We start from the raw sequence: 16276 nt of genomic DNA on the forward strand, positions 1-16276 counted from the left end.
ATATAATTGAATAATATATATATATATATATCATACAATAACTGATGTGAAACGTGTTTTAAAACCTAAAAATATTGATACTTATAAATAAAACGTATAACAAAAATAAATCCTAGGAAGGGGCCTAATAAAATTACCGCGCACACGGGCGCCTCCTATTTTGTACTTGCGGCACTGCGTATGCGCAGCAAATGAAGTGCACGTTCGCGGTACAACGTGTCGTACGTTTTACGAATAAAAAAAATTAAAAATATTCAAAATACACGGTGCGGTGTGAATTGCAGACCTTCGTGAATCCTTGTAATATATACGGGTTCGGGAATCGCGTATATATTGTATAGCTTTTCTGGGCAACTGAAAGTAACTGAAGGGTCAATTTATAGAACTTTAAAATCTGGCGGGAGTAAAAAAAAAAAAAAAAAAAAAAAATGTTATTAAAATCGACAATTAATATTTATTTTATATAGTTTAATGTTACGACTGAACCAATACAATAGAATAAAAGTACCCAATACCTAAAGCTACGTTGGCTTTGCCCTAATGGATGTATGTAATAGATATTTAGTAATTTAACTGCAGTTCAATACTAGATAACAATATAATATCTATATTTTACGATCAACGTAAAGGCCCTCCCTCACTACGATGAAAAACGTCGGTTTTTATCGTTATCAATAAAAACGTCGTGTTTCATCGTCAATTGATTTTGTCCACGCATTAGTGTTAAAATCGTGTCGTAATTCATTTTTGATCTTTGCCGTTTTCCTTCGTGTTCTCGTAGTTGGTTTCGATAGAGTTTAAATAATTACGAATTATGTAACTTTTCAAGGTATATTTTTTATTTTTTCTACCGTCATGAATTCAACGCAACTTATAGCAGTGGCAGTGGCTAGTGCCATTTTAACAAAGGAAAACACTGAAAATTATTCGGTACGAACCAAAGAGTGATTGCCACAGAGAAACGATTTGAATGAACTCTTCAGTTCTTACCGAAAACCCACACACTACGATTCGAAACCATAACCGGCGTGACCGTCGCGTTCAAAATCAATCGGCAACAGCAATTAAAACTGTCGCGGTGCATCGTCGGTTTTCGACATAGGCGCAACTAAGGGGGCGCAATAGGGTTTTTAGCACCCCCGAGTTCAAATGTAGCACTCCTGTTTTTTCTTTCAGATCTATATAATCTATAGTAATTACAGTTAAATACCATTTTATTTTATTTTCAGCAATTCCAGCACCCCCAATATTTGGGCTCTAGTTGCGCCCATGGTTTTCAACCACCATACGCTTCGGTTTTGCACGACGAATTTGTTCGTGACAACGAAAACCAACGTTTTTCACAGCAGTCAATGAGAATGGGGGAGGGGTTTAATGGAATGATTTGTAAACGTAGCACGGGCCAAGCGTTGGAGACCGCTGTGGAAACGAATCGATCTCGTTCTTTGGAGCGCACAGACGAACGAGGGTCGTATTTTACCACTCGCTACTGTTAGCATTGCGGTGCGATCGCCGTCGGTCTTTTGCGTTATTTGGGGATAGACGGACGGACGAGATTTTATAAACGATACGCCGTTAAAAATGCACGAACCGTTGTCGTCGTTTACTTTAATAGCGATGATACCCGTCCGGTCACCGTGTACACCGTTTCGAACATCGCACCACCGTAATGACGTAGCTTGTAGGTTTACCGTGCGTACAATAACTGTCCCTGCTGAAACAAACAGAAATAATAAATAAAATAAACAATTATTCTACGAACAAAAGCGCAGGGACAACGCTTATTAGCCAGATTGTTGATATGAATTAGTAGAGATCTTATCGGTATGGAGTTCTATGATGTTACTATAACCGCTACTAGTCAGTGGTACGTTTATATGATATTTCAGTACGAACAACCGTAAAACCTGGTAAAAATTAATACATTTTATTGAACTGTTGTACCGCTATTCGATTTTCATGTCAATAAATTTGCGTATATCTACAGATATGTATTTCAAAATATATTCTTCTACGAGTTTTACGGTTTTGAACGGGAATTCAAAGAATTTTCGATAGACATATTCAAATTGTTAAATCGGAAAGTATCAAGTTTAATTTTTAAATAATTCGTTCGTGGGTTCGCTCTGTCATAGCAAAAAGCCATCTAGTTTATATATTACAGCGCACACGAGTGACGTGAAGTAGACATAAATTCCCATCGTTGTAAAAAGTCGCCTTTTTTTTTTTAAACTGAAACAACTTTAAGCGCATTTTTAAGAGAAGTATTAAAAAACCGTTTAGAACTATCTCGGGTAGGACGTTATGACGTGCTGTCAAATCCATATTTCGAGTACCTACCCACGCCACGACTGTCAACGCTTATCTGCTCGAGCTTTTTAAAATGCCGTTTCTGGACACCGGTGTCCGTACCTCAATATCAGCCGTTCTACGCTTCCCAAAACGATGCAGTGCATGGGTATTAATATTAATAATTCATTTAAGGCATCATGGTATTTGATATGTTCAGTTATATCGCTTAAATTACGTTTTGTCGCGTCAGCGATAAGGGAACGCGATAACTATACACCATAATACGTATTATTGCGTATCTATACGCATAACTATTGCGACTAAACTATTGAGTACAGCGCCAACTGTCCGCTTGTTGTATTTTTATAAATTCGGATGTATTAAATTTGATTGCTTAGCCCTAAAAATAATTAGTTTATCGAAATATAACTGCTGAGAGCATTTATTACGTTTCAAGTTGGATAGAAAACGAAATGCCACCACTAAACCAGTCGCGATGATCTGAGTTCGTGCATAATATTGTACATTTCGAACGCTTTTACTGGGTTATATTGGTGTGTTCTAGAACACAAGCTTGCTCGCAGTATGATTGAAACTGTTTTTTCTTACGTTAATTATTTGCGAGCGATTTAAGTACACCAATATTACAATATGTTTGGCATCGAATCCTAAAATTCGTTCAAATCGTTTTCATCAACTTGCACCGTGTGTGTGCTTCGAGCGTTTGATTCTAGCCATGATTTTAATTTAAAGACGGATTTTGTCCGGAGTCGCTCGGTTCATGGTAAGGTGAAAAAAAACACTGAAGTTGACAGCGTTTACTATTATAACAGTATCTATTGCCGTGCAAATTACTCGTTGGCGAACAACAGCCGACGTGACAACACGTTTTCGAGAAGCAAAAGAAGGTGTTTTTAAAAAAAAAACCGTATCAGGGATGAAGTACAAAATGTGTGTCAGTAAGCTTAATAAGCTAAGCAGTAATAAGCTTTAATATAACGGCCGTTTTTCGTGCGCACCAAACTTAATTGACACGATTCGCGGCAACATTGCGCTGAAATCGTTTAAAAAGCAATTGTTCGCTGTAAAACGAAAACTAAATAAACCCACGCGTAGTCGATGCTATACGATGTTTATATGTATTCAGCATTGAGCGATAATTGTATGTTGATAAAATGGTGTTTCTGACCGGTAAACGTTTTCTCGTATTCCAGGTGCCGTTCGAAGTGCTCGAGTCGCTGAGCTCGAACAAAGTTCTGTTCAACTTGATACTGGAAAACTATCCGAATCTGTTGCTATGCCGGAGCAGCAGCGTGAACCAGGTGAGCAACCCGTCGGCGGGCAAGGACAACTCGTCAGGGTGCAAGGGCGCGCATCACCGGTCCGACACACCGCCACTGGTCATGAAAATGAAACTGAAACAGTCGAAGAAGTCGGACTCGATGGGCTCGGGCGTCATTTCGCCACTGGAATCGCAAACGTGCACTTCGCCGCCCCAGACCTACACGGCCGACAACAGTCCCGAGAGGCAGCCCAAAGCCCATCACTCGATGCTGAAGAGGCAAATGAGCACCACGCAGAGCAGCTTTCTGAAGAGTTTACCATATCACAGGTTAGTCGCGCATCTTTCGTCAATCGCATTATTTTTTTGCACAATATTAAGTGTTAATCGACTGTACGTGAGCCGGCCCGGGCACTTAATCGTATTATTCTTTACAGCCTAGAGGTCTGTATTTGACGTAAGAAATATTTCCGTAGGGACAAACCTCATACTCCATGTGTAAATTTCGGCCGTGTAGAAAAAAATTAATTTTCCTCGTACAGAAATCGTATCGCACGGCGGTGTAAAATAAAAATTTGTGTACGCGGAATATTTAATGTGCATTGCATTATAAATTAAATGTCCAACAATGACAGTTGTTAGTGTTCATCATTTTGATTTAAACTGATACTCTCCAGTAACTGATCAGAAATAATTGAATAAAAAAACAATTAAATAGTTGTATAACTACTTCAAAATTTACCTTCTATAAAGAACAGAAAAATCATATTATAATATTATATTTTCGAATTAATTAGTATTTACCAACAAACTTTTAATGGTCACTTCGATCACCGAATGATCCTAAACTAACTAATAATACAATATTTTTCATAGTGCTTTTATTAATTTTTTTTTTAAAAAAAATGGTTGTATGTTTTGTTAAATAGTAATTGTTTGACTTTATTTTTATGTTTCTTTTAAAAATAACTAATTATCAAACTTGATAAACTGAATGTAAACCATTAAAAGTATTTATGCTTGTTTTCCAATAATTTTTTTTTTTTTTTCATTTAAACAGATTATGCGATGAAGCATTATAGCTCAACAATTACAATAAAAAAATTTATAAATATAGACAACAGTATGAAATACAAACATTTAAAATTATGTAACAATGAATGATAAATTATAACGAGATTCACAATTAAAATAATTTAAATGTGTTATCAGTGGGTATATACGCGAAATCAATAAATAACGAAATAATATAATATAAAATATACATAACAAATTTAATAATTAATGACTATAGTATAACAATGCAACCACGTATGATAGTTGAAGTAATTTTTATGAAGTAGGAATAATATCGAAAGAGAATGTTTTTTAAGTATAGATGTTTGAAAAAGTATTAGAGGATTTAATTTTAATTTAAGATCGCCAAAGAACTTAGTTACATAAAATTAATTAATTGTTTGGATGATGAATAATTGGCTTCAACTCTGGCATAAAACACTTTTGGTTTTGAATCACAGTCGGAAGCGATGTTTTGAGAAATGAGTGATACAGTAAGTGTTGAGGTGATTGGTTTTTATTATTATTGCTCGATTTATATTTACACCGATTTGACATAATAGTTTTATAAGATGAACATCGTTTACAAGATGCTGTACGTTGCCCTGAGCATAATGCGCACTTAATAGGATTTTATGGTGATTTCGTGCAATCGCTATAACAGTGTCCTTCATCACACTTCTCACAGCGTGCGTTATAATGACAGCATTATTTATAATTAATGTTCATCTTTGGAAAAATAAAAGGAAAATGTTGAAGGACAATTTTCTTATATCTATTGGTTTCCTGATCTTGCGTAGAAAGAATTACAAAAAAATACCCACTCAAAACACATTTATGAACACTAAAACGGTCATTTTAGGACGTAATGCGTAAAATATGAAACATTGGTACGTATACCATCATATTGTGTTATTCATTTGTATTTGCGTATTATGTCGTATCAGTGACGGTACACAGACGGCACGAGATTAAAATGTATCAAATCCTGCAGCTACGCGCGTTCGGAGTCGTTTTCTTTTGCTCCTTTTACATTAAAATATTGTGTTTCGTTGCGCTATACATGTGTATACGTTTAATATATTTTATGTATAGGTGGCTCGACGTAATATGAATACCGTTCTCCATATCGTTTTAAATTCCAAACGAAGTGAAGAATGTATTTATCTTCATCGAGTTCGCCACCGCTCACAATGAACGTTTTACATTACTTCGGAATACTTCGTATGCAATTTTATCACCGTGCTATTTTTCATTTGCTCTGCTATGCACTCGATATACTCCGAATACGGTATGATGTGTACTGGCATGTTAAATACAAATTATATTTTGAGTCTGCAAATATTTTTTCGAGAATATTTCACTTACGTTAATCTCAACGGTTGTTGTCCCATTAACAAATCCGTTTTTTTCGACTTACAACGCTCGTCATGGTGTTATCAATTACATTGCGTTTATCAATACGTATATGAAATTCAATTTATCAAACAAAGCGTTCAAATTCATCTCATGTTTAATGTCATTATTAATTATATTGCGGGGCCCATTATTCGGTTGAAATAAAAATAAATATAATAAAATACATATACTATATAAGTATTAGTATTTTAAAGTCTGAAACGTGTTGTGGATATTGTTATAATTGCATGAAAAATATATTTTAAAAATAAATTGTTTTCGTTTTATTTCTATGCAAGCCTTTAAAATACATAGTTAAATAGCGTAGTAAAAAATTAGATAACTTCTTACAGAGAACTAGAAAATTAATTTACGAAACGATAATTGTAATAGTAAATAATATTACATAGACTGTTGAAACACTGAAAAAATTATAATTCATAACTTTGCAATGAATAATTTAAAGAGTTATGTAAACAATTTTTTATTTAATGTGGTTCTTTAAAATAGTCTGTTGCATAATATACTCCTTGTATAATAATTATTTTATCAAATTATTTTCAGGGAACTCGATAAAATATTCTATACACTTCCATCATAAAATTATATTTTACTGCAATGATAATACTATTACACCAGTATTTCAATTAGTATTTAATTAGTTTTTATATATATAAAAATGCATGATCCTATAGGTTATGTTTATTCATCAAAAGTATTAGTTTAAAAAAAAAAAAAAATTACAAATAATTTTAAAGTAGTTTTCCTTCAATATGTTTAATATGACTAAAATAGTAAGGTTTTATGTAGAATTAACATTTTTACTTATCTATAATCATTAGTTTTTAGTCAATGAACCATTTAGCATTTATAAATATGAATTTAGTTTAAAGATCATTCATAAATTATGTACCGTAAATTTTGGCAAAATCCCATGCACGTTGTGTAATTTATGAATGCCCATGGATGTAGAATACATAAACCTTTTTGTGCAGAAAATAATAATCACCGTGGTTCCTAATTTATCATCATTTTACGAGGTCCAATAAGGTTGAGAGTAGTGGAAATTGATAAAAAAATAAATTGTTCGCTGCGACGCAGATAATTCTTTGCGATTACATTAATCGCTGAATGTTGAGTAACGAAAATAAAATGTATTTCAGGAGCTCGGTGATGTACAAGGGTGCTATATTGAATATTCAAAAGAATTCCCAGAAAGCATCTTCGTGTCCTGACATATATAACAATAACTCCACGTTAACAGTTGCTAGTGAACCCGATTCCGTAAGTATATTATTTTTTTTTAACGGTTTGTGTGCCGCATCCATCTTCTTTTAGACCAGGACGACCGCAGGGTGTATTACGTTGGAGATTGTATGAGCAACGAAAATATACCACATATACATACATTTTTACAGATGTTCTCTCACAGGGATAGTTTTGTCAAAGTAATTAATCAGTTATCGAGTAAACGCGTGAATACGGTACGTCGAGTTAGGCGGAAAAGGTCATATTTTCATCCGAAAACGTTGAAAAAGGTAAGATAGGATACAGTTTCGGCTTATCGGGGAAAAGTTTTTAATAAGTGCATTTAGCATGAATAATGATTACACTCGTCTTGAATATATCCAAAAGCATTTTTTGAAAATATAAAAGGAAATAAATAAACATCTACCAACACTATCAAAGTACGTTTCAATAACTATATTTTTATCACTTCATATTAAATACACTACTGTCAGAAATACGATTTATCATATGCTACCAATAAACTGTATATTAAGAAATTATATGGTTTCACTTTTCAAGATTTTATTATCAACCAAACCATTTATCTCCTCGTGAAAATGCCAATTTTTTCTTTACAAACACCATTTTTCGAAGTCTTTCTTATTTCATTAACGATATTACGCATATTTCTAATTTGCTTTGTAGACTAAACTCTTTTCTCCTTCGATGTCTTTTAACACGTTTAACATACACCATGGGATACGATAAAATTATAAATATTCATGCGTACACTGATATGTTTAAAAATGGAAATCCTGAAAGGAATAATTATAACCATTGATACACGCCATTGCAATGCATATGCTTGGATGGATATCCATTTAACAACGATTCTCGGAGTCGTAATAATAAAACATAATAATGTCCTACGAACGGAGGACTTGCATGTTTGACTGCAATGGATGGACATACATTGTAATGTCATTCGCTGAACGTACACAATACTAATGCTGTGCTTGATAACAATTTTTAACAAGATTTTACGGTTAAAAAATAATCGTTCGCGTTTTAATACAAAATGAAATATCGTTTTCACGACACATGGAGTTATGTATATAGATTATATTATAAATGTTTCGGCGTTTTAATTAAAACGAAATTTACTGCAGAAATCCTCGTCGGGTTTTATACACAGTTCGTAATATTATACGGGCGCTCGTATGCGATTATTTTTCATATTTTAATATCTCACGGGGAAAATGTAACTGCGCGCAGCCATCATTCGCAGCGTTTGTGTAAACGACGCTCGCAATTACGAAAATCGATACGGATACACGACTGCGTGAATTTTACATTTGCGCACGCACGCGCACAATCATACGTACATACATCCATCGCGATTTCTCTCGGAACGAATCAAAAAGCGAAAATTATAATAGTTGTGCGGCGATTAGACTTTTGAAATGTGTATACTGGTGAACAAATGCACTTTTTGAACCGCAAGTTATGTTTTAACTTGCGGACGAGACGAAATAGGTATAACGCGTGGATAACGGCCGGACGTGACGTGTGTACCAATATTATATAGGACGTCGCAGCTATGGCTAGAACTCGTTTTTGTGCGCGCACGCACACACACACACACACACACACACACACACACACACACACATACGCGCGCATCAGTGCGACCAGGGATCCCGGATATCCTTTCGCATGTGCGTTGAAACGCGGCGAGAGTTTTCCACAGACACGTATTGGTCGCCTCATTTGAACCGAGGAAGGTATTTGAAATCCAATAGTATGGTAATTCTTCTTGAAATCGGCAAGACCGAATAACGCTTGTTCGGTGGTCGTGCTCTACTAGGATTTTCATAATATTATATTTAATAAGTTTTTCGGAATGTACTGGGTTTATTGTACTTTTATTAGATTAAAATTTCCAGGCGGCGTTTGCGGTTTGCTTAAAAAATATGCGTAATAAACGAATAATAGATATTAATTTACTGAAACGTTTATACGACGTATATCTTCGACAAGAATTCGATTATTACACAATACATGTTATGAACGACTGACCGATTTGGATAAAACGCAAATTTTTTACCAAATTCATAGGGCCGACAAAAATGTATTAATCGAACAATTTCACTAGCCAATTTAATTGTGCGCCGAATCGAATACACTTGCAGTCTTTTTGTCAGACCAATAGAGGTCGAAAAACAAATTAACCAACGAATATTAAGTGTGACCTGTACAACATTATGTCATGATCGAAAATTCCAAAATGTTTACCACAAAATTTATTATTTTCTTATACAGCTAATTATTATATATCTCATACGGTTTCTATCGACGTAAAATGTGATTAACACATACTAACATGCTAATACATTAACTAAAATAAGATTGTAAAAAAATATTTCAGTTATAAAAAAGGTTGTCATCTACTATATCTGGTTATAATTTTAGTTATGCCATGTTAAAAATAAACAACAAAAATATGCTTTTACTGGAAATTTGAAAAACGTATTCACAAAAAAAAAAATACAATTTTCTGATTATTGTAACGTTTAAAAATATATTTCAAGGGTAGCAATGTATTTGTAGAGAAAATAATTCAAAAAAATCGTACTAATTAATATTATATCATATAATAGATTTATTTTTTTCTTATTTTATTCATTTTTTTAAAAAACCACGTATGTTGGTCAACAGAATTTTTCGACATTTTAATGTGTCAGCCATTTTATATTTGAGCCAAAATTCTGCCGACCAAATGGGTTTCGATCTTTTGTTTCACACCAGGTTTTCTGTACATCGTATTTTCAGTACTTTGTTATTGACTTTTCGAGTCGAAAGCACATATGTATACCACCAAATATATAACGCACGGGAGTGGTCGTGAGATGATGATTTCCCTGCCCTCAGCATTCGGTCGTGTTTGTGTATTGTTCACGTATAAGTTTACCAAAACCAAAGAAAAATCTAAAAAAGTTTTGATGCGTATTGATCGCTGATTACTACTCATACCACATTATCTCTCTTCGAACGCGAATAAATTGTTAACAATTTTGCTACATTGTAACCGCGTGGCACCCCGTCAGGAAACGTGAAAACGTGTAAAATATTACCTCACAAGAACATTCGACAACGGTAGTAACTGTTATTGTACACTTCTAAAGCCGATCGAATTGAATTGTAACGTTATCGTACATTTCATTCGGTCGGGTCCACCGAAACCCGGCGAAACGGAGTGTATGCTCCGCGTTAGATAAACGCTAGTGTCGGTCGTCGGAGGTCGTGATGAAACGGATTTCGAGGGACCACGACTTCATTTCCAACGTCCCGCAATGCCGAGGTCATTATTTCGTCCCTACCATCTACCCATTTCACGCGTTCGGCTAACGTCGATCGGTTTCGAGATTGAAACACGGTTACAGGTCTCCGCGCGACACAAGCGTACCGGTTGGACACGTGCCGATAAACGTGCAAGACACATCTGCGCGTAACGTCTGATACAGGTGCGTGTACGTGTTTAGCCGTGCGTGTTGGCATAGGCGACTTGACATTTCTCGGTTAGTGGTTCAAGCCCACCCACCTACCAAAGTGTCATATCAGGTACGGAAACTTACCCGATTTTACATCACCCACCGCTGCCGGATGCCAGGGCCGAGTGTCCACCTGTTGAAACGACACCCGGCCCCAAACTTTTCGGTAGTTGAGCGGACCACAACGTTCGCGATCTGAGCCGCCCCGGTGTGTTGGACAGAATTCGTTTTTCTCCGGACGACTCTTGGCCGTACGCGCACAGCAACGCGTCGTCAACGCGCGCGCGAAACGTGTTAAAATCACGGTGTGTGCGCGTGCGAGCGCGCGAACGTCCGCATTTTAGGGTCACCCACTGGAAGTGTTGGCCTTGTCGCGGACGTTTTATATAAAGATTAATGGTGCTACCGGCTGCGTTCGTTGCGAATCGTTTTTTGGCGACCCGCTCGCTGTTCGGAGTTACTCGCCGTTACCCGCGTAGCAAGCTAATTCGGACCCCGCGATTATGTGCCAATACAATATTTATAATTCCCGATCGGAATTCGGCCAAACGTCGGACGCGACGAAAGCCTCGTATCAGAGATAGATCGAGAGAAAATAATAATATAAACTAGTCGTCGGCCGTCGCACGAATATTTAACATTTTATCGTCGTCTGACATTGCGTTGGCCACTGATGCAGCCGGTAAACGCGATGAGTTCGGGTTATGACGGTATTTCGTACGCGCGTGACGGCACACGATTACGCGCTGGTAGAATGCAGGTTCCAAGCGGAGCTCGGTTTCCCAACACCGATGCTTACGCAATACCTTCGGGAGGGATGTCCGTAAGATCATGTTTTTATCGTCATCGCGGCTTTTGCGAGTAGAAAACCGAACTGAAGATTTGCGCGGTGCGCTTTTAAATTCGTGTACGAAAAATAAACGCAAGGCAGAGTTGAAATTAAACGGTTTCGCTTGTGGGGAACATCTGCACACCGACGCCGAACGCATAGGCTACGCATGAACTATTGAGCGACGGCAATATCTCCATAACATAACCCGTCACCGCATAATCGTGTTGGTTTGTCTTATGTAGAGGTGTGCGGCGGCCACAGCGACAACAGTTGCGCTATCAACCGTCGTCCTGATGTCCGGCGCGCGCTCGGCCTAGACGCGGCAACAACACAAATAATAATATGCAGTTTAATTACTGTCAACGCGATATGAATTAAAAATATGTCGTATTTCGTAGGTAGTCCTAATGGTCCCCGAGGCCAGAGAAGTCGTTAACGTCGATGTAATAAATAAATAAATCATGGACAAATCTACTTTAAACGTATGCGTACAGCGTTTTATGCGTTCGTCTCTAAATTATAATTTTTAACTTTTGTTATCTTCACCTTTGAAAACAGTTGCGTAACATTGTCGCTGACACCCTGATCGTAAATAAATAACTATACGTTAAAATGTATTATAAAACGTTCTACGTTTGTATTATGTTATTCGTGCTTTGGACTGACGAATTTATTTTTTTATTTTTTAACGTACTAAATTAATATTTCATACCTGTGATGATAGCCACAAATAACTCGTATGTGGCCAACCACTACGGTTTTTTTCTCTCTTATATTTGTACAACTGCATTTTCATTGTGATCCAATATCTTTGTTGGTTACAAAAAACTAAAACTGTAAAATAATTTTCATTTAAGTTTTTGAATATTTATATTATCTAATTAAAATCATTAAATATCTCGAAAAAAATTATTTTAAGTACATTATTTTTACTCATATTGTCATGCTAGCTTTTTAATTTACACCGATTTTGATGATTTTTGAAATCGTCAACAATTACGAAAGCGTAATGTTTTTAATTCTAAAAATAAACTGTATTCATCATATAATTTAATGACATACTCATCTAATGACCACAACAGCAAATGATTTTTAAACAGTTCGAAAAATGATCACAAAACTTTTTAATACTTATTATATAATAATTAAGATCAGCACCTTACGGTGTTTATTTATAGATTTTGAATCAACGAACAATTTAAGGTAAAAATAAATAAAACATACATGTTCTTCGTACCTAGGGGGAGTAAATACAACATTACATTTTCCATACACTCGAGAATTCCATGCTATAAATTTACGATCATAATAGAATACGATTGAATAAATAAGAGAATACAAATGTACATTCAGCAGGATGTCGTAAAAATTCTTAGGGAATAAATATAATACTATGTGGTTTAGTGTTTGCTACACGAAAAAAAAGTTTAACAAACATGATATGTTTGAATTAAACAGCCCCATGTTATTTTTAATCGTATAAATAAACTTTATATATTTTAATTTACATAATGTAAGACTTCCGGAAAAATGGATTCGTATAAACGTATTCACTTAAACGAACATTTCGTTTGTTCGAACCGATTTATAAAAAGTCCATTTTAAATCTGAACTCGTACTCGTCTATGTTTGCAGAACCGTAAATGAACACCTTCACGTACTTTTGTCCTTTTAACGTAGTAATGATTTTCGGTCTGAAATGCATCCCTTTAGTTCAAATACACATGCTAAAACGATATAAATTTGATTTCAAAGAAATATTCATAAAACACAGTGATAGTGAATGCCAATGAACACGCGTGTCGTGACATTGAACACTTTCGACTAGGACAGGGGTGGAAAACTTATACCAAAGATGGCACGTTGACTAAATTTTAATAGCACGCGCAAAAAATTGAAATTATTAAAAATTCTACACAAAAAATTATATATTATATATAATTATACTATTTTTAAAATGACAAGATTGCTAATGCTTTCATATTTGTCATCAACTTATGTTTGTGAAAGCTTATTCGTCATAACAAATTTAATTAAATCGAAAGAAAGAAATGATTTTTGACCGATGAAACAATTGCTGCTCGTGTTTCACTAATAATTATAAAAATTTAATAAAAATAATATAATAAATCTGTAATTTTATTTTTATTCTTAAAAAATATAATTTTCTTTGGGCACGTGAAAGATTTTTCAAAACCTTAAATTAAAAATTTGGCTCTTGAACCAAAAAAGGCTTGCCACCCCTGGCCTAGGATATAAACTGCAATTTTTTCGTGTAGGATGGTGTAATGCACTAATCTCCGTGACGGCTGTGAATGGAATAAAAAGTAATTACGAAAAAAGACGAAGGATGATATATATATATAATCACGTCTGATAAAAGTTAATATTCTTACGTTCGCCGTCACGGATTAAAATATGTTGCGAAATCACGTTCGAGCGCTCGCAATCTTTCGTCGTCACTAATTTTTCAATTTATGAACCGACTCGGCAACAACATGAATAACGTTCGCACTCCGTGTACACACGCTCACAGGGACGACGGTAGTTTAACGGTTTGATGGATTCTTAGCTTTCCGAACACATACAATCGTGAATACGCGCACGACAATACGCAATCGGAATGGTATTCATATCTCATCGTTATTATTATTATTTTTAATTTTTTTCCGTCCGAAAACTCATAAAATATCCACGCGGTATGGATAGGAAACGGGCTTTTGTGTTGCAATTAAAATGCGGACCGGCTAGGACAAAGCGCGTCCAGTTCCTCTGCATTGTGTTCTCGTTAATGTTGTATATCAAATCTGTTTCGTCTCCCCGCGGGTGTTGTTGCGTCGGCCGCATTTCAATCGACCCCTCCTCAGCGCCGCCAACTGCCAACAAATAGGTCATCGTTTACGCGTACCTATTCAAATTACGTATTATTATTATGCACGCGTATTAACCACCGCGGCTGTGCGAAATATGAGCCGGTTTTCAAGTACCGGGCGCTAACGCGATTTGGTATTTCTGTGCAGTAAGATATTTCGAAAGTCGTAAGCAAATCGATCGCTTCTGATATCGGCATTGCGCTGTCGACATAACAATTGACGGACCGAACACTCGATGCTTCGATCTTAGGATCTTACGCGTTCCGTTTAAAATTCGTATTTTCTAGAAGACACTGATCTTCCGGAAATCGAGATTTTTAAAAAGTTTACCTTTAAAAAGTAACCTTTGGGCGACATCACGGTTCGGCTTTGGGATTTGGCACAATCTCGTTTCCCGCGTACGCGACCGTTGGTCGTCTATAATTTCATCCGTTCAATACGTACTAATACGAACCACGCAACTGTTTAGAACGAATTAAGCAGTTGAAATCGAGAAAGATCGCGAAAGGTCGGCCCGTGTTCCGTCGACACACGTGCCATTCCAGTTCGTACACGAATGTGTGATTTTTGTTTTTCCGTGCCAGTGTGTTGATACGAAAACAGCCGCTGACGCAATAAATCCGTACATGAACGTAATTGACGTTATGGGACACGATTCGTAGAGGCCGGAAGGTGTATGGAAATGTGATTTTTCGAACGAACGGACATCCAGAAAGCCCTTTTGTGTGATAAATAACGGTTCTTTTTCCTCTCCGCCGATATTAGTTAGGTACTGCAGCTGAAATCGCGTAAAATGTCTATTCGTTTACACATAATATTGGTCATTATTATGCGTTTCACCTTTTTTTTTTTTTTTTTTGCCGTGATGATCCGAGCGCCAGAGATTAATATTTTAATGTTATAACGCAAATCGTCGATAAGAACAAGTTTCCCCCTTTAATATAAACTACTATACACGTTATAATAATGTATTGCGTCGTTTAAGTTATTCATTGGATTTATGTTGGAATTAAATCCTTGTAATGAAGTTGAACGGTGAATTTGCGTGAAAAAAAAAAATCGAATTTTAATGACACCATATTTTTCATGATAAAAAAGAAAATATAATCACAAAACCTAGTTTTCGGAATCGTCCATTCTGACTTTTAACGTTTACTCTTGACACTTTTCATTTCAAATCATCGAACAAGTCTTATGCAATTTAAAGTGTATTGAGTACGACATAAGGCTAATTTATTTTATTTTTTTTTTTTTGGTTTATTACTTCATAGCTAATAAATACTTAATTCTAACATTTTCACGTGCTTGCTGAAAACTGGTATAACCATAGATTAAATACAATTTAATCCCGGGGTAAATTAACGACCAGGTATTTATAAACTACCGAGGAATTCATCGAATATTTCTATATTACGGAAATATAAACGCAAATATTTCAAGAAGAATGCCTGGAGTATTGAGTAAATTTTCATTAGTGTAGCAGCTGTGAGTATTATAGATACTAAGGCCTCTGGTGAAATGTTTAAATTCTCATAGATATTTTAGGGGCAGTACTATAGTAATTATTAATATTTTGTAAATTCAGTATATCTATATGGGTATTAATTAAACTTTTAACTTCCGAATAGTTATCATTATTTGTTCATACAAAAAAATTTCTCAGTTAATTGTGTACTATCAGACACGTATATTTGTGCAATTGTAATTATTATCTGTTTTGCTATTTAACAAGTTCTCTTACTGCCAAATCACATAAAATAAT

At 35.5% G+C, this 16276-nt stretch overlaps 1 protein-coding gene across 3 annotated transcripts in view; it reads left to right on the plus strand.

Moving 5' to 3' along the window:
- The window catches only part of LOC112693095 (monocarboxylate transporter 12-B-like), a 44726-nt gene that overhangs the window by 19887 nt on the left and 8563 nt on the right, over positions 1-16276 (plus strand). For 2 of the 3 annotated variants that reach the window (XM_025568008.1, XM_025568009.1), the window contains exons 3-5: positions 3507-3904; positions 7192-7312; positions 7447-7566. In XM_025568008.1, coding sequence (XP_025423793.1) covers positions 3507-3904; positions 7192-7312; positions 7447-7566 — 639 coding nt within the window. The remainder of the gene's footprint in view (positions 1-3506; positions 3905-7191; positions 7313-7446; positions 7567-16276) is intronic. The other variant, XM_025568010.1, reaches the window with a different exon arrangement.

The sequence above is a fragment of the Sipha flava genome, unplaced genomic scaffold (assembly GCF_003268045.1).
Source record: "Sipha flava isolate LNK unplaced genomic scaffold, YSA_version1 80_pilon_pilon, whole genome shotgun sequence".
Lineage (NCBI taxonomy): Eukaryota > Metazoa > Arthropoda > Insecta > Hemiptera > Aphididae > Sipha > Sipha flava.